This window comes from Oryzias melastigma, linkage group LG13 (genome assembly GCF_002922805.2).
Source record: "Oryzias melastigma strain HK-1 linkage group LG13, ASM292280v2, whole genome shotgun sequence".
NCBI lineage: Eukaryota > Metazoa > Chordata > Actinopteri > Beloniformes > Adrianichthyidae > Oryzias > Oryzias melastigma.
This window is the reverse complement of record NC_050524.1, coordinates 10,775,684-10,794,999: the sequence shown is the minus strand read 5'-3', so window position 1 is coordinate 10,794,999 and position 19,316 is coordinate 10,775,684. Positions and strand designations below refer to the sequence as shown.

Below are 19,316 nucleotides of genomic sequence, written 5' to 3'. Positions count from 1 at the left end.
AAATGTTGCATTCTGTCCATCTCAAGAAACTTAATTAAAGCAATAATTGAATGGTAAGGTTAAGTCTTATTTTGAAATACTAGTAATCTGAAAGCATAAAGTTTACTTGCACAGTTGTGTGTGACTTACAAAAGTGGCAAAAATGCATTGTGTGTTTAAATAGTCAGTATTTATGTAAAATGACAAGTTATGAATTATAATCAAATCACATTAATAATTTCCATCTAATGGTGTTTGATTTGGTCAAGCTGTAAAATAAAAAGCTGTTAACATTTGCCCATCAAACAAAAACGTAAAAATGTGTAAAAGGAGCAACTCCACCCTTATTCACTAAGATGTGTGGGACTTTTTAGTTTAATGACCAAATGAATTCATAGTTTGATCAGTAGTTTGAAAATTTTCACCAAGGAACCCTTTAAAGATGATGTTAACCAGTACATATTAAATCACTGCAGTTACAAATGACAGTAAAACGTGTTCATCTAATTATTTAAAAAAAAAATGTGTTTTAGAAATACAACACAAAACTCATATGTTCTTTATTTCACTGTGTCTGGGTTTTGACCAACTGCCCTTTTTAACAAAAAAAATAAAGATCAAATAATAAATCACATGAAAACCAACTAGATCACATTTTATTTCCATATACTTATGAAATGATAATATAGGCTTTTTAACGTTTCATTTTTTTCTGTTTTAGAGGCCCACTTTTATGTCAAGTTAACAAGTTAATTTCTTTTTTTTTCCTTTTTCTTTTTTTACTATAATACACTTTTTTTTCCACAATTCTGCTCTGCCTGTAAGTTTAACTTCAAGTAAAAAGAATTTTCCCGGTCATCCATTTTCATTTCTGATCATTATGCAGCTCTGATAATTATGTAAGCAAACACACATGGAAGCGTGTAATGATAATTAATGAAAATAATTTATTATTATAAAGTGTAACCAAATGTTTGGAAATGACTCAATCATATGTATTTATGACAATAAATAACATTTTTCATCTCGGTCTCTCCACATATGGTCTCAAATAGAACATGTCAACAAATCAAGAAACTCATAAGCATAAAGACATAAACAAAAACACATGATGGCATAGGTATCATTTTCTATATAAGCCACAACTCGCATAAGACTTCAATGCTAGAGAAAATAATTCATCTCTAAGGCCATAGATGAGTGGACTTAAACATCTAGGGGTAAGAAAAAACGTGACGTAGTTAAAGTATCTAATGTAATTATACAGCACTGGACTAACCTTAAGAGCAGCAGCTTCTGTGAAAACACTCCACATCTGGATTAAGCTAAGCATCAGCTGAAATCCATGAAGAATTACAGTTCTGAGTCCTTTCCATGTTGACTTTTTATTCTCTCCTGAAGCAGTTTTGGCCACTTTCATGATCTTAATGTAGGAGAAAACAATGATTGTGAACATTATAAAACAGTACAACTGACTTATAGCTGATCTGAAATGGCCCTGCCAAGTGAACAACACGAACATCTCCCCATAACAAATTGCCCTCTGGGTATAAATGGTAGGAGACGCTGCAGAATAGAAAATTGCAAGATTAATAGTGCAGGGAACAGCGCTGATGCTGTGAATGACGAGGATGAGCTGCAGAGCACCATGCGGTGTGCACAGCTCTGCATGTCGCAAGGGCATGCATATGGCCACATAGCGCTCCAATGTCATTGCTGTGAGGGTGACAGGAGTCACATATGAATAAAGAGATGAAAGAACAAACAGAATAATGCACAACCACACTGGCAAGGTAAAACGAAAATAGCCCAATAACAGTGTAACACTTGCCAATATTAAAAACAGACAGTCAGACAGCAGAGTCTCAGCAAACAAGATGTAACGCATAGATGTATAAAAAACATCTTTCCTGAAAAAAGTTGAGATAAAAAAAAAGTTGATGCAGAGAAAAACTCCAATCAACACTTGAGCAAAAATAATCTCCTTACTCAATAATCTTTCAGACTGATTACCACTGATAACCGAGCTGTTGTTCAAGCTGTTGTTTGCCATAAATAATTTTGCATATGTCAAACTTTACAGGACTTTATGAAAGGCTGGGTATGACTAAAAATGTTTTTCTAAATTATACCTAAAATCTTAGCAGATCTTATCTATGGCATAGATACACCAAAGAACTAGATAATCAAAGCAACACATTGTCCCGACGTCCTCTCCTGAGCCCCCTCTGAACAGGTTGTGCACGGCCATTTTATAGAAATTCTGGTGTGCCAAGAGGGACTCTGTGTCCAATCCAATCTCATTATCTAATGCTGTGATGTGTCCTATCTGTTCAGCCATTGTGATAAGCAGATATTACATTTACTCCTAATGGCCATTCTGAACATTTCAAAACATGTTTCAAAAATTGCAGGAAATGAATTTGTCATTCCCTTTATATTTCCATTTTATAGAATGTCATGCGCGTGTGATAAGTGTGTCATCAATTGTGACTCATACCAATGATCTACAAGTTATGCTGTTGTATGGTGCCCTAATACCACACTTTAGGCGAGGGGGATGGGGGTGTAGGTAGGTTTCTAATTGATGTAGGTTATACATACATGCCAGGGTGGGTTCGCTTGAGCATGACAATGAAATGTAAGGATTACTAAGGATTTTTAGCCCAAATGCCCAATAACATAGTTGCGCGGGTACAGCGCGAACACGGAGTGCACTTTCTTTGCTGCTTTTCCGCATGCAGTGGGGAAGGGAGGGGCTCCTCACGCGCTCTCACCACCGGCTCCGCTGACAGATGAAAACGCAAGCGAATGGCGGAGCAACCACAAGCAAAAAGGTCCAAGTGTATCTGCTGTGTCTGTATTTTTCTAAAGTAGACGCTGTTTCTAATGGAATAAGGTTTGTAATGGCGGTAACAGCAGTGACCTGTCCGAACCCCATGTTAAGTACACCAGATTCTAGCCGAGAGGTGTAGAGCGTCTGACTGTCCAAGTGAGACGTCTAGCGGTGTTATTGATCCAACAGGGATGTATGCTAATGGTGCACGCATGTGAACCACATGACTGAAGTGTTGATTATCAAAGAAAAATGCAGGAAATTTTAATAAAAGGAGGGATAGTGAATATGGATCACAGCACTGTGAAAATGAATGATCATATAATATTAACAGGCTGAACATTATTATTTCGTCTCAATTATGATAAACTATCTGAAATAAAATTAATTAAAATGCAGCATTATTAATTTTTGAATTGTCTCTGTACATGAAATGTGCTATACAAATAAACTTGCCCTGCCTTTTATTTTCACATTTATTGTTCTTTGAAGTGAGAAGGCCGTTTGATATACTCTTCATTTTAGTTCATATCTGGAGCTTTGTTTATTTGTTACCTTAAAATGTGTGTTATAATTGCAAAGACACGTTCATATTTATTTTATTTCAGTGTTGGAAAGGGTGTTAAGTGAACATATTGTGTTTTAAATTGTTCTAAAATAAGGTTTTGATGAAAACAAAAAGATATATTTGTTTTAAAAATATTTAAATATCATAGATTACCAAGGTAATATATTGATTATTGCAATGGTTGCCATATTGAGATACTATCTGTATTGTGAGTTACCCTGAGATTCCCAACCCTAATGACGGGTGGTGTCAAGGTACAGTGGTGTTGGCCTAGCTGACTTAATACTTACAGTAGTGCATTTCTACCTTCCTTGATGCCCCAAAGAGATTTCCCCTCACAACCCTGTTACTCCCAGCGCACACATATTCACAATCTGATGGCGAATTCACTGCCTAACGCTGGTGTCAATCGTAACCCTTGTGCTACCCTAGATATGTTAATGTAGATAGTGTGCTGAATTTTTTTTCCCCAACGATTTTTGATTTTCACTGGTGTCCATGGTAGACATGACATTCTGTCCACTTTCACCCACAGTTATCATGAGACGGATAACACGTCAAAGTAAGGCTGGGGTCATCTGGACCCCATAAAATAGCACAAGGTTAATCCATCAGGAGCTGTGTAGGGTTCACTGCCTTACCCAAGAACACTTCAACACATAGGTAGGCAATGACAGAACTAAACTTGGAATCTTGCAATCAGAAGTCTACTACTCTACCTGTTTATCACTGCTGCCCCAGTAAGACTCAAAGACCGGTGCGGCTCAGTAAGCATATTTTTCCAGCATTTCGTTTTTACCCTAAAATTTTAATTTTAAAGTTATATCTTAATATTCAGGTTTATCAAACATTTAGAGTGGATTTATTGATTTATTTACCTACAGAACCTACCTCACCCCCTTGGTGGGGATTGAAATGACAAGAGGGATAAATCCAGATAATCTGTGGTTTCAATGGGTCACGCAACAGGCCAGTGATCAAGTCAGCGTTGATTGTGTTGCATGTGCCATATTATTTGACAGTATTTGTAACGAGGGTAAAAATTATTTCGATCAGATGCTGTGCAAGGACCAGGACAACCAGACACAAGGGGTACAGACATTTAGTTTATTGTCCCCAGGATGTAGTTGTTTTCTAAACATCCCACAATGACCCAAGGAGTTTGCATTTCGTACCCAATCTGCTAAAAAAAAAGCACACATAAAACCAAATAAAGCCCCAAGACAAAATTCCAATAAATAGTAAAAACAAGCATTCAATAAAATCGATTTCAAAGGGTTCAGGAAACGTCTCCTTGTTTAGGGTGGGCGACAGTATAGAAGAGAGACCAACAGAAGGCACATCTGAAAGAGGGGCGAGTCGTGACCACACCCCTCTGTGGTTTGCTATTGCTCCTCTCTGTCCACCTAGCTACCAGCCACTGGCTTGACCCAGCACTGTTCTCTGCTCTGTGTGCTGGACTCCGACACTGCTGCGCTCTTCTCAACGCGCTCCTTTGCTCCTGGTCCTGCCCTGGCCTCTCTCGCTGTGCTCCTTGGGTACCAGTCAGACGCTGGCTTCTCTCCCTGCATGTAGTTCCCGCCGTAAGCTCAGCGCTCTCCAACGTTGTGCCGGGCAGCTCCCGCAGATGGAGGATCACCGACTCCTAAGGACAACCCTCCTGTGTCAAATCGCTCCAAAAGGCCCCATCACACATACCTATGATTCACTACAATATTGTGCATTCACGTGCCCTTGGAGTTCAGAGTTCCATATCCGGGGCGAATAAAACAACGCCCGAAAAGAGAAAAGAAAGGAAAATATATATATATATATATATATATGGAAACCAGAAAAAATCATCCTGTGACATATATTGAGGCAATAAGGGTTTTCCTAATGAGTACAAGTTGGCTAACAAAGTCGCAGCAGCTTCATCATGTTCCGCATCAGTGATTTGGCAGAGTTTTTATGCCGGATGCCCTTCCTGACAAAACCTGTATTTGGAGGGCACAGGGACACAGTTAGGATCAGTGGACAACCCTGTGAATCGATCCCAGGGCTCCTAGGTGTCAGCCCTTCACTTAGCCCACTGAGCCACCCAGCTGCCGCAGCAAGACAGGGTAACTAAGTATGCTTAGTATGACCCTTTTGCTCATAGCAAAAATGTTCATTTTACACCAAGTGTATTTATTTATATTTTAATCTACTATCCTTTCATTTAAATTCTTCTCTGCATGTTAATATATCTCATCTTGTACTGATATTTTGACATGAAAAATAGTGCATACATTTTAAGAAGTCCCTGTTCTTTAATTTTCACATGATCAGTTGTGTCAATAGCATCAATACCCCTCAAGCAATTCTAATCCTCACATAAAAAAATATATATATATATGTAAGTACTTGGTGATAACCTAGGTACAAGAAATGTATTAAGTCTGTTATTAAGTGTAACCAAATGTTTGGTAAAGATTATATTTGTTGTAGTTAAAACAATAAATCCAATTTTTATTGAGGTCTTAAAAATACATGTCAACAATAATCTTATTTTTCAAAGAATAAAGCCATAGACAAAAACAAAAATACAGCATGAATGGGTAATTATTATTTTTTATGCAAGCCCCAAAGTGCATAAGACTTCAATGCTTTAAAAAATAATTCATCTCTAAGGCCATAGATGAGTGGACTCAAACATCTAGGGGCAAGAAAAAACATGATGTAGTCAAAGTATCTAATGTTAATATACAGAGTCAGACTAACTTTAAGAGCAGCAGCTTCTATGAAAACACTCCACAGCTGGATTAGGCTAAGCAGCAGCTGAAATCCATGAAGAATTACAGTTCTGAGTCCTTTCCATGTTGACTTTTTATGCTCTCCTGAAGCAGTTTTAGCCACTTTCATGATCTTAATGTAGGAGAAAACAATGATTGTGAACATTATAAAAAAGTACAACTGACTTATAGCTGATCTGAAATGGCCCTGCCAGGTAACCAGCACAAACATCTCCCCATGACAAATTGCTCTCTTGGTATTAAAGGTAGGAGACGCTGTGGAATAGAAAACTGCAAGATTAATAGTGATGGGAACAGCGCTGATGCTGTGAATGATGAGGATGAGCTGCAGAGCACCATGCGGTGTACACAGCTCTGCATGTCGCAAGGGCATACATATGGCCACATAGCGCTCCAGTGTCATTGCTGTGAGGGTGACAGGAGTCACATATGAATAAAGAGACGTAAGAAAAAAGAGAATAAGGCAAAATCCCATTTGCATGGTAACACCAAAATAGCTCAAAATCAACGTAACATTTGCCAAAATTAAAAACAGACAGTCAGACAGCAGAGTCTCAGCAAACAGGATGTAACGCATTGATGTATGAAATACATCCTTCTTGAAAAAAGTTATAATCAGAAAAAAGTTGATGCTAAGAAAAACTCCAATCAACACTTGAACGATAATAACCTCCTTACTAATTTGTTTTACAGGAAAATTACCACTTAGAACAGAGCTGTTGTTCGCCATGAATATTCCCACTTCTGTCAAACATTAGAGGACTTTATGAAAAGCTGGATATGATTGACAAACCTGTAATTTTTTTTCTAAATCACATTCTATCTAAACCACAAAATAAATTCTTAGTGGATCTTAGCTATGGCTCAAATACACAAAAGAACTAGATAATTAAAGCAACACATTGTCCCTACGCCCTCTCCTGAGCTCTATGCAGCCATCTCTGAATAGGTTGTGTTTGACCATTATATAGCAATGCTGGTGAGCCAAGAGGGAGACTGTGGGCAATCCAATGACATTATCTAATATTGTTAAAGTCCCAATAGCTGTCACACACCTGTTTGTTCTCTGAGCACCGATTGGTAGAAAAGCTGTTTTTTTTTGTTTGTTTCGGTATTGGCTAATATTGGTGCCAATTTCGATACTTCAGTAATAAAAATAATGCCTACATCTTTCCAAATCAACACATTCTTAATCCAGGTTCTCACATATAAACGCATGGTTAAGACCTCCGCGTCAATAATTGACGTTTTGGGTGTCGTAGGTTTTTGACATGCTGGATGTTCCTATTAAATCAACCTCCAGGCCACAAATCGGTGGCCCGTCCCTATTTAGCCACACTATGAATTTGCTGCTTGCCGCATGTCAAAAATATAATCCTGAGCTTGACGTCGGAATTGCGTGTGGGTGTCTGTGTATGTCATACTTCCAATGAAAAGAAGGTACGGATGATGTTGAAAGATCAAGTGTATTTATTGTGAATGGTTCTGCAAAAATGTTCATAAAAAAGGAAATTGTTCAAAGATTTTGTTGTTATCTGCAGTTCTATTTCACTCAGGGTGTGTGTCTAGGTGGTAGCTGCTTCCATTGTGTTTCTGTGTCTTTGTGACTGAGTTTGCCGATTTATCTAGTGTATCCCGCCTTCACGTAACAGTTGCTGAGGTTCAGGAAAAAAGCGCTCATATTGGATTTGTATACCCGCAGATCGGGTCACAGAAAACATCACAAACCCAAAGCTGATTTCCTGATTCGCTGATGCGACACAGCAACCTGTGAAATTTCTGTGACTTGCTGTGAAATGCAGCAAGACATTGAAGCACTGCACATGCTCAATCCATCACCAGTCTTACATGATTCTGCCCACTATATCAAGAAAGGTAAAATGATTGGCTAGAACTTCAAAGCGCTGAACAGAGTAGAAGTTATTGACGTGTCTTAAGACAAATAGGCCTTCAGTGAAGCTAAGGACCGAAATGAGGAACCAATTGCAGAAGTTTCTTTCGGTTTTGGTAGAACTGCGTAAATTATAACAGTTCCTACTTGGATGTCACTACAAAGCTTCAATCTATTAATCTATAATCTACTAATCAGGCCAGAAACTTAATTTTGATAAACACATTAAGGCAGTCACAAAATCAGTCTATTGCCATCTCAAAAATATATCAAGGATTAAAGATCTGATGTCTAGGCAGGACCTGGAGAAACTAGTGCATGCTTTCATCTTTAGTCGACTTGATTACTGTAACAGTGTTTTTACAGGACTACAAAAAAAATCCATCAGAAAACAGCAGCTTATTCAGAATTCTGCTGCTCGGGTTCTCACAAGGACCAAGAAAGTAGACCACATCACATTATCTGTCTGCCAGAGGACAGACTTTAAAGTTATGTTACTGGTTTATAAAGATTTGAATGGTTTAGCAGCAAAATACATGACTGACCTCTTGACCCCGTGTGTACCAGCCAGACCTCTGCGGTCATCAGGATCCGGTCTTTTATCAGTTTCTAGAGTCAGAACTAAACATGGAGAAGCTGCATTCAGCTTCTATGCTCCACAAATCTGGAACAGACTTCCAGAAAACCGTATGCCCCGGTTCCGCTGGCTTTCACTGCTGTATCACGGGTAAAAAAATTGGAAAATCTGCCACACGCGCTAAGGTGCACTGACTCTATGCATGTTTGTGGAATAGCAGTAATACAGACACTGGAGTCCATTCCACTGCAGCTCCACTACCATAGCACTGCTTAATCACATGTAAGCACGTCCTCCCATGCTCAGCTGCTAAACAGACGCTGTAAGCAGTGGTACAAACGCAGACCAGCTACAGCCGTGCTGCAGCAGTGCACAAATTTCTGCGAGTGTGCGGCGTTCGCTTCATGTCCAGATTTCTCACTGAAGTTGCTTTTTCATGGCCATTGCACTGCTGTACCACTGGTAGCACACGCAGTCACCCGTGGTCTCAATTTTTGTTCACTTCAAAAATTCTTTCCGCGTGTAATGGTGGCCAAATTTTGTACCGCGTGTATGGGGGTCTATTCCACTGCTACATCTCGGCCGTTGCACTGCCAGACCACTGCTAACAGCGTCTCTACAACGGGGATGTAATTTCTTCCGTGCCCCAGCAGTGATATGGCTGTGAAAATCAGTGGGGCCGAGCCTTTAGATCAGCTGAAACACTCAGTGTATTTAAATCCAGGTTAAAGACTCACCTGTTCTCAGTTGCAATTGATTAGTGTGTATTCATATGCAGTGTTTATCTGTGCTCGTTTTAAATTCAGTTATTTTTACTTTCATTTAATCATATTTTAATGATCAAACTTTTACTATTTTTATTGAATTGTCTTCACACATGAAATGTGCTATACAAATAAGCTTGCCTTGCCCTGCCTAGACCTTTCAGGTCTGCTAATAGCATTATTTTCCTTTTACACAAAGTCTTTCAGTTTACTTAATACTGCTCTGTCTGTTAACAGTTCTCCCATTGTACTAAAATACCGGTGAGGTATGAGAGAAAAGGATAAGAATTTCTCAAGTTCTAGTTCATTCATATTCACATTATCAGTGATAACATAAGCAACCTTCATGCAGTTCTAATAATTATATAAACAAATACACGTGGACACATGGTGAGGACAAAAGTACGAGACATTTATTAAATCTGCTGTAAAGTGTAACCGAGTGATCAGTAAAGGCTGCATAAAATGTATTTACAATAGAAAACAACATTTTTCATCAATACATACAGTATATGGTCTCAATTAGAACATGTGAACGTGTCAAGAAACATATTTTGGAAAGAATAAAGCCATAAACAAAAACACCCATACATATAATTGGATAATTATTTTTTATAAAAGCCACAACTTGCATAAGACTTCAATGCTTTAAAAAATAATTCATCTCTAAGGCCATAGATAAGTGGACTCAAACATCTAGGGGCAAGAAAAAACATGACGTAGTTAATGTATCTGATGTTGACATAGAGTATCAGACTAACTTTGAGAGCAGCAGCTTCTATGAAAACACTCCACAGCTGGATTAGGCTAAGCAGCAGCTGAAATCCATGAAGAATTACAGTTCTGAGTCCTTTCCATGTTGACTTTTTATTCTCTCCTGAAGCAGTTTTGGCCACTTTCATGATCTTAATGTAGGAGAAAACAATGATTGTAAACATTATAAAAAAGTACAACTGACTTACTGCTGATCTGAAATGGCCCTGCCAGGTGAACAACACAAACATCTCCCCATGACAAATTGCCCTCTGGGTATAAATGGTAGGAGACGCTGCAGAATAGAAAATTGCAAGATTAATAGTGCAGGGAACAGCGCTGATGAAGTGAATGATGAGGATGAGCTGCAGAGCACCATGCGGTGTGCACAGATCTGCATGTCGCAAGGGCATACATATGGCCACAAAGCGCTCCAGTGTCATTGCTGTGAGGGTGACAGGAGTCACATATGAGTAAAGAGATGAAAGAACAAACAGAATAAGGCACAACCACACTGGCAGGGTAACACCAAAATAGCTCAAAATCAATGTAATATTTGCCAATATTAAAAACAGACAGTCAGACAGCAGAGTCTCAGCAAACAGGATGTAACGCATAGATGTATAAAAACCATAATTCCTGAAAAAAGTTAAGATCAGAAAAAAGTTGATGCTAAGAAAAACTCCAATCAACACTTGAACAATAATAACCTCCTTACTAATTCGTTTTACAGGAAAATTACCACTTATAACAGAGCTGTTGTTCGCCATGAATATTCCCACTTTTGTCAAACACTAGAGGACTTAATGAAAAGCTGGATATGATTGACAAACCTGCAATTTTTTTTCTAAATCACATTCTATCATAGCACATCCTAGCTATTGCATGAATACACCAAAGAACTAGATTTCCAAAGCAACACATTGTCCTCTCCTGAGCTCTATCCGTCCATCTCTGAATGAGTTGTGTTATGCCATTTTATAGTATTGCTGGGGAGCCAAGAGGGACACTGTGTTCAATTACATGTCACCATCTAGTGTTGTCCACCTGTAGTATATGTGTTTTGGAGGGATATTGTAATTGATCAAAAAACAACAGTGTCATTTTTTTTAAAGTTCCTAGATGTTTAAACCATAATGGTTACAACACAATGACTTTCATGTTTCAGTAGTGTTAAATATTTAAATGAATTTTACATTAAAAACTTTGTAAATGTCAAAGTTTAATCTTTTTTTTCTTTTTCCAAATATTCGTTTGAAAATTGCCATTGACATGCTGATGAACTATGGAAAGACTTGAATTGGTTGCATTCATTACACATTAAACATTAATATCAGAGTCGGAAAATAACTGCATTAAACGGTAAATGTTAGAATTAGTGCTGGCTGATATAAAAAACATTCTATATCCCATTATAAATTATTTTATATCAAATATATATATCAGGGTAAACCACAATCAAGTATGTTTTCAATAATTCTCTGAAAAAAGTTATACAAATTTCATTACTTACTTTTCTCTGACTTTATTTTTAATTGACATTTAACTGAGTCAAATGAGAACAGCTGTGACTAACTTATACAGTGGCCTTAAAAAAGTAAAAGTTATTCAAACTTAATTTGCAAAATATACTATTTTTGTATACATTTTTAAAGTGCACAACAGTTTCAAGCATCTGAGTAGAAAAACACATTTTTTGCTCAAAAGTTCAGCAAAAAAAACAAACAAATCAAAATAGAATTTTCTAAAATCTGTACCAGAAAATCTGGATTGAACAAAATAGTTTAATGTGTGAGCCATAAATGAAAGTGCACATTAAAAAAGGCACAGGGTAGGTATTTATTTATTTATTTATTTATTTTATCTACGGTAATTTATAGGTGGTGTGCAAGAAACACAAGATGGTCAACTGTGTGTGGCTTCACATGACTTATTACATGTGATGATGTTCCCGCTCGCACTAAAGGCCCTTTCAGATGAAGAACTTAGCAAGATTGCACAAGTTTTGGCCCAGGTGCCTGAAGAAACATGGAAAACTCCAGTTCAATTTAAGCTCTGCTTGGCCATGAAGAAATGGTGGGTTAACCTGCCAACTTGAAGTAGCAACCTAAACTTTTCTTTGTTCTCTTTGTGTGATGGGAAAGCTCTGGATTATCTTCAGCCGAGGGTGTTGAACTGGATGCTGGTGTTGTGGCTCCCACCATGTCCTCCAGCTCTACAGCAGCTCTCATCTTTATGAACTTCACCCTCTCTTTCTACATGTAGGTTGTCTTAAACCGTGGATCAACAAGTGTTGCCATGCCAACGAGGTTATTGGTGGCATGGTCATCATACTTTTCATTGAGGTACTTGAGGATACCTTCTTTTACTACCTTTGTGAGCTCTGTGTCCCCATCCGTCTGACTCAGGATTTTGTTGTTGAAGAGGTGAAGTACTGGCTTCAGAAAAGATACACTGACATACTTCTCCCCAGATAAAGCATCAATAAACTCAAACAGCTGACCCAGTACCTTGTTCAACGACTGTAGCAATCTCATGTCTTGACAGCTTGGTATCAGATGCCTTGAAAATTGTTAGTACAGGTACTATGCTACTAGTCCTCCTCCAGCCAAGTTCTTTGCCCGTCTTAAACATGACAAATCCATACAGCATGATTGCATCTCCCCCTTTTCACCTTTATGTATTATCAGCATTCTTTCCAAACACATAGCAGGTACATATTGAGCCAAGGAGAAATGTTGAATAGCAATTCAGTTTGCCCTCAAAGAACACCAAGGTGGATGCTAACACCAGGGATGTCCAACGTCTGTCCTCGAGGGCCAGCGTCCTCCTGGTTTTCCAGAAACCCTGCCTTATCTACTGCTGATTATCTGGATCACGTGTGTTTGACCAATAAGGAGCTTCAATGGCAGGTTGGTTGGAAACCTTGTAGGACCGGCACTCGAGGCCTGACTCTGGACACCCCTGCTATAGACACCCCTTAACAATAGACACAATACCACACAGCATACATTCTTTGTCATTACATACAAACACACACACACTGGTCTTACCTTTACTTGTTAATGAAGTTCATGCATCTCTTTTACTGGACAAAAATCTCCAGGACTTGGGCATAAAAGTCTTCCTTATCTTCTTTTAGTCTTCTTTTCTTTTAGTCTCACAGCCTCAATGACGATGTGTTGGTCATCCATTGTTTATTGTTTAAAAGTCCAATCTTGATAAATGTTTGAGTGAGATACACTGAATCTGACTCAAAGGTGAGGCATTGCCTCATTTGTCTCCTTTGACTGTATATCCATACTTTGTGTCACATTTCTGAAACTAAACTAAAAGTTGGGAGCACAAAAACAATATTAAAAATACAAAATGTAGATACTAAAAAAAAAACAAAATGTTGATTATTTACTGAGTATAAAAAGGGTTGCAAATGCAAATCATTTATCCAAAACCAAAAAGCTATTTTTAAAGAATGGTTGAACTTTGCAAAAAAAGTTCATGTTTTTAATTACATTATAGAAAATTTCATTGAAAACCTTTCCTTTGGTCCCATTTTAGTGGAAACAAATAACTTCAAACTTTACTGTTGTGTAAAGAAAAAAATTGGTCTATTTTATTACTTTTTTAACCTTTTTTTTAACTCTGATTAGTAGGGAATCTATGTTTTTGTACCTTAAGCTTTTAGGAATGTAGAAAACAGTGTTCACAGTTTCTGTACTAATGTTTATTTCTCTACAGTCTAATCTCAAATTTTGTAGAGTTTCAGAACTTTCATTAAAGAATATTGTTGTTCGTATGTTCTCTTGTTTGTTGTCTGGATAGTGATGTTTAAAACAACATTTAAAACTATTATTTCACAATCATTTTTTTGTAATTAATTTTACAAAGTAATACTTGAATTTTATATAAACCCATTAGCAATAAATTAAGAAATTTAAGACTTTATTGGTTTGAATCATTTATTTAAATTTCATGTTATGACTATGACCTGTAGATACTAAAACACCAAACTTAAGAGTCTCTAAAACCACAAATATCACATTAGACCAACCGTAAAGAGAAGTTTAAAGCACACATGTTAAGGATCTGTTCATTTCTGTGCACTCAACACTTGGTCGGGCCTCCTTTTGGATGGATTACTGCAGCAAAGCACTGTGAACCTGAAGGCGATGTAGGCAATATAGAACTGCGCAAAGAGGTCCAAGCTTCTTTGATATCTGCTTGTAAATTGTCTATATGGTTGGGATTGGTGTCTCTCATCTTCCTGTTGACAACACCCCATTGTCTATCATGTTCATATTTTGGCACATTTGCAATGTGCCTCTTCTAGGTTTGCCATTAATAGAAGACCTGTGTGCAGGGGTAATGGCTTCTTGGTGAAAAATAACAAACTCAAAAAGCACATAGGAAGGAAAACACTAATCTCTCTTTTTAAAGCACTTTTTGTATATAATGTTAAGCAAAGTGCTGTATACCAAAAATAACATAAAAAAACACATCAGTTTAAAAATTACCCCACCCTGGACCAACACACGACCTCCCTTACCCTCTCACACCTCCCACCCCCCCTTAACTGATGCAAATAAACATTGGGAACTAGACTGAGCATGGAGAAAGGAGGAATTGAGGAAGCACTGGAGGGAAAAACTAAATAAAAATAAAAATGCTCAAAAAAGTAGACACAATGATAAAAGCAATAAAAAATAAGGCATTAAAATAAGAAATATTAGAGTGAGTTATTAATGATCCAGTGTAAAATCACAAGACATAATGAAATAAATAATTGAATTTCAGTTTTAATTGAAATTGTTATATATGTGTTTACATTTGTTTCTTTTTTCAAAGTGCTTTGAACTACGTTTTTGTACAAAAATACTCTTTTTACATTAACCTCTCCTTGAGTTTTTATCCTTTGTAAGAAGAAAAGTTTTTAATGGTCAAAAAAAGCAACACATTTTTTTAGGATCACTAAAACCTTAACATGAACGTTTCCACTTGCCAAGACATTTATTTAGTTTCTTAAATATTTTTAAAGTAAATAATAAGTAAAACAAAACAACAAAGTCTTAAAAGTAAAATGTATTTTTTGCTCACAATAAATTGTGTTTTTTACCCAAACCACACAGAGCATAAGATTTCAGTGCTTGAAAAAACAGCTCATCTCTAAGGCCATAAATGAGAGGACTCAAACATCTAGGAGCAAGAAAGAAAATTATATAGTTGAAGAACCTCACATTAATATACAAAATCAGATCAATTTTTAACACTGCCGCCTCTATGAAGGGACACCACAGCTGGATGAGACCGAGCAGCAGCTGGAAACCATGGAGAATCACAGTTCTGAGACCTTTCCATGTTGACTTTTTATTCTCTCCGGACGCAGTTTTAGCCACTTTCAGTATCTTGACATAGGAGAAAACGATGACTATTAACATGAGCAAGAAGTAAAACTGACCCACTGCTGATCTGAGATGACCCTGCCAGCTGAACAATATGAACATCTCTACAGAACATACTTTTCTCTGGGTAAAGAAGGAGGGAGACACAACAGGAACAAAAATAGAGAGATTAACAGTGCAGGAAACAGCGCTGATGCTGTGAATGATGAAGATGAGCTGCAGAGCACCATGCGGGGTGCACAGTTCTGCATGTCGCAAGGGCATGCAGATGGCCACATAGCGCTCCAGGGTCATTGCTGTGAGGGTGAGAGGTGTGACAAATGAGTACACAGACAAAATAATGTACATAATTAGGCACAGCCACATATCCATTGTAGAATCAAAATAGCTTAAAACGAGCAGAGAGTCGGTCAATATTAAGAACAGACAATCAGAAAGCAAAGTCACAGCAAATAGGATATAGCGCATTGTTGTGTAAAAGACTTCCCGCCTGAAAAAAGTTGAGATTAAAAAAAAGTTAATGCTGAGAAAAAGTGCTATTGACACCTGAACAATGATAACCCGATTGTTGATTATTTTGATAGGAAATCCACCACTGCTCACAGAGCCGTTCAGAGCCATCTTTTTCTGTGTGTGTAAAATTTGTGAAAAAAGTAAAATACACAACAATTTTTTAAAGCATTACTTAAAATCTGAATAATCCCAATGATTCAAACTGTCTTTGGCACAAATAGAAAAATAAAAAACCTAGATTACTAAACCCTTCCCACTCATCACCACTGTGTGTCTTCTCCTGGCCTCTTTGTGTACGAGTCTTTTATAATGGTGACAGTGAGACAGCAGGCCAAAAAAAACAAAACAAAAAAAAAAAAAACACTGCAAGTACCATCAGGTACATCCAAAAAACTAGAATATTTTGACAATATTTTTTTGTTTTCATATTCAAAGGGTGAAACTTGTGTTTTCTATAAATATTTATTCTAAATATTACAATAAAGCTCACATCCCTGAAGATGATGCTCAAGTTGTTTTTACCCATTATCTATTCCAATACTATTTTAAAAAAGCAAGGTAGAAATAGGGACTTAGTTAGATTAATTTAAAGATTAATTTGATAATTCAAGAACAGATAAACATGTCAAGATCAGAGGAAATGTTTTATTTCTGCAGTTAAAGAGGAATTGACGCTGGAGGTATTAGATTTGATTAAAGCGATGCGTAAAACTTCCAATGCACATACAGAGAATATCATACTGTGGATGACCACTCCAATACTTATTAGTCTGTACATCTCTTAGTGATCTATGTCTGTCCTCCTGATCTTTCAAATTTCCTTTTACCACATAGACCTCCCAGAACTCTTTGCTCCTTGGGTTCCTGTTTGCTATTGATTTTCACAGTTAGAACTAAAACTATTTCATGGTTCTCACCTGTGGATGTGCCGATTATAAACTTTGGTTTGTTTTTTGTCAGTTATGTTCTGGTTTTCGGTCATGTTCTGTTTTGAATTGTCCCTCAGTCACAGCAGTTTCAGATTTGTCATGATTCAAAGCTATCTTCATTTCAGTTAATTACTCTCAGTCTACAGAGCTGTGGACCCCACGTGACTCCCTGTGTTCAGGTGGCCATTTTGGCAGCAACATGAGCGCCACTGCTGAAACTTTCTAGCCATCGGAGTATCTATATTGGGGCATGCTCCATGATAACGCAGACTCTGCTTATCAAATAGGAAGTCAGCTTTTGTGAAAAACTGTCAACATAAAAAAGGTAAAGAACAAATATTTGATTAATTATTTATTTTTTTGTTGAGTGAACATTGTGAGCTTGTCAATATGAGGTGTTTATTATCAGAAATGATCAGACCTCACGGAAATCAACTATCTGATGCGATCCGACCTTCACGTTACCATTTTAAGAATACACAAAGTAAGTTTTACACCAAAAACCCTTGTGGATGGCAGAAACTTTCCGATAGGACGTTGGTGCAGCTGCAGCTTTGAAAATCGGCTACAAGAGTTTTAAAAGAAAGATATTTTTTTCTCATGGTTGTGCAAGAGAGACTTGATGAGGAAGGGAAAATTTTATTTTGTAAAAGCAGAACCATTCAGAGATTTAGTTATCAAACTTTCTGTCATTTTAAAAATTTTAATGGAGCAGATAATGGAGACAAATGGCTACATTTAAACAACAGTTGAAACAAAAACAGAGTAAAAAAATTCCCTCCATCATAAAAGCCAGTAATTAGACCTGAAGCATAAATAACATCTGTGACAAAAAAGTTACAGAGCGAGAAATGGCAGACTGGAACTCTCTTGGTGAATTAAAAAAAAGGAGGGGGCAGTAATGAATAAGACCATCAAAAATAGTGATCACATGATATTAACAGGCTGAATGTTCATACTAATAATAAATTACCCAACATACATGTAAAATTAATTGTGTATTTTATTTCCACTGTTATTGTTCTTTAAAGTGAGGAGGATATTTGATATACTTTACTTTTGGCTCCTTATTGCACTGTTTATTTAAGCTGCTACCTTAGAGTGTTTGTTATTACAAAGACACATTAGTATTTATTGATTATTTTAACTCACTGGTAAGTTAAAACATTGTGTTTACATTTGTTTTAAAATAAAAGGTTTTCATGTACATAATTTATTCGTCTTCTTACTCCTTGTTTTCACACAGAAAAGTATCGATAAGAATACCGATCGATAAGAGGAGTATCGCTAAAATCTTAATGATACCCATTCCTAAAAATGATTACATGCCAACTCCAAATAAATTACTTCAAGTTGTGCAGGTAATGTTTGATGGAGGTGCCACATAAGACGCTGCTGGCAAATTGAAAGAGCAATAAAGGTCAAATGGTTTGAGAAAGATTTTCATAATTATTTTTCCAAAACTTGGCAAGTCCCACATTTTGCAAAGAGCAGCTGGACATGGCCGTGGATTGTACAACAAGAATTTTACAGAGCAACCCAAGCTGCACCAAAGACAAATTCTAGAAACACTGTTTTACAGTTTCTACTCAGTTTGACAAATAAATAGAAAAAAATCATTAAAAGGCCAGTTAAGTTTTCAATAAACCATTTACTTTATTAAATATTTTTTATGTTTTTTAGTCTGACACAACAAGCAAGAGATTTCAGTGCTCTTCCCATTTTTTAAATGTTCCACAGTGAGATGTTAGAGAAAAAAAAATAAAACATACTGGATACAGGTGACAAAAGTGTGATAAATATAAAATGATAAGCAAAAAGCTCACGTGAGTATGCAGTATTTATCAAAGAAATAGGGCACTTTGTAAGTTTTAGACATGTTGATCAGTTGTATTAACAGATTTTTCATTAGTATGATAAAACATGCATAAAAATAGCATTACCCTTTTTGAGAAAGTTATAAATTTCAAATTGAGTGCAATTAAAATTTAAATTAAAATCAAATAAAACAGATGTGTGAGTGCCAAATCTATGAGCACAATATATTTATTTGTTCATTTATTTGACAGAGACATTGCACATTTAAAAGGCTTTACTATTAATCCACCAGAGTCAGCTACAAAGCTGTTTTTCATCTGCTGTCCCTGGACTGATGGTTATATTGTCCACCAAATAACAAAAATGAAAAAATAAATGCAATGCAAGAATAAAAATTGTAAAACCACATAGCATTTGAAAAGATAAAAATACCACAAATGAAGAGTAAAAGATGCAACTGTAACTTTGTAAAAATGTGAACAAAGTCACTCCTCTAAAGGTTTAAATTAAAGAAA

General features: G+C 36.7%; 4 protein-coding genes across 4 annotated transcripts; all 4 read right to left on the bottom strand.

Annotated features, from left to right (window-relative positions):
• Positions 1-684: 684 nt before the first annotated feature.
• On the bottom strand, positions 685-2,032 carry LOC112149387 (odorant receptor 131-2-like). Its single transcript, XM_024277043.2, has one exon. It carries the CDS (start codon positions 2,030-2,032, stop codon positions 1,103-1,105), a length of 930 nt encoding a protein of 309 aa, XP_024132811.1. The 3' UTR covers positions 685-1,102.
• A 3,937-nt stretch (positions 2,033-5,969) lies between these two features.
• LOC112149854 (odorant receptor 131-2-like) lies at positions 5,970-6,887 on the bottom strand. The gene has a single exon (XM_024277817.1). It carries the CDS (start codon positions 6,885-6,887, stop codon positions 5,970-5,972), a length of 918 nt encoding a protein of 305 aa, XP_024133585.1.
• A 3,107-nt stretch (positions 6,888-9,994) lies between these two features.
• LOC112149841 (odorant receptor 131-2) lies at positions 9,995-12,878 on the bottom strand. The gene has a single exon (XM_024277794.2). The coding sequence runs from the start codon at positions 10,910-10,912 to the stop codon at positions 9,995-9,997; it is 918 nt and encodes a 305-aa protein (XP_024133562.1). The 5' UTR covers positions 10,913-12,878.
• A 1,667-nt stretch (positions 12,879-14,545) lies between these two features.
• Positions 14,546-16,162, bottom strand: LOC112149388 (odorant receptor 131-2-like). Its single transcript, XM_024277044.2, has one exon. The coding sequence runs from the start codon at positions 16,160-16,162 to the stop codon at positions 15,233-15,235; it is 930 nt and encodes a 309-aa protein (XP_024132812.1). The 3' UTR covers positions 14,546-15,232.
• Between the last annotated feature and the right edge of the window lie 3,154 nt (positions 16,163-19,316).

Excerpts from the sequence above, each read along its gene's own strand:
- LOC112149387 (XM_024277043.2), bottom strand. The coding sequence starts at position 2,032 with ATGGCAAACAACAGCTTGAACAACAGCTCGGTTATCAGTGGTAATCAG.
- LOC112149854 (XM_024277817.1), bottom strand. The coding sequence starts at position 6,887 with ATGGCGAACAACAGCTCTGTTCTAAGTGGTAATTTTCCTGTAAAACAA.
- LOC112149841 (XM_024277794.2), bottom strand. The coding sequence starts at position 10,912 with ATGGCGAACAACAGCTCTGTTATAAGTGGTAATTTTCCTGTAAAACGA.
- LOC112149388 (XM_024277044.2), bottom strand. The coding sequence starts at position 16,162 with ATGGCTCTGAACGGCTCTGTGAGCAGTGGTGGATTTCCTATCAAAATA.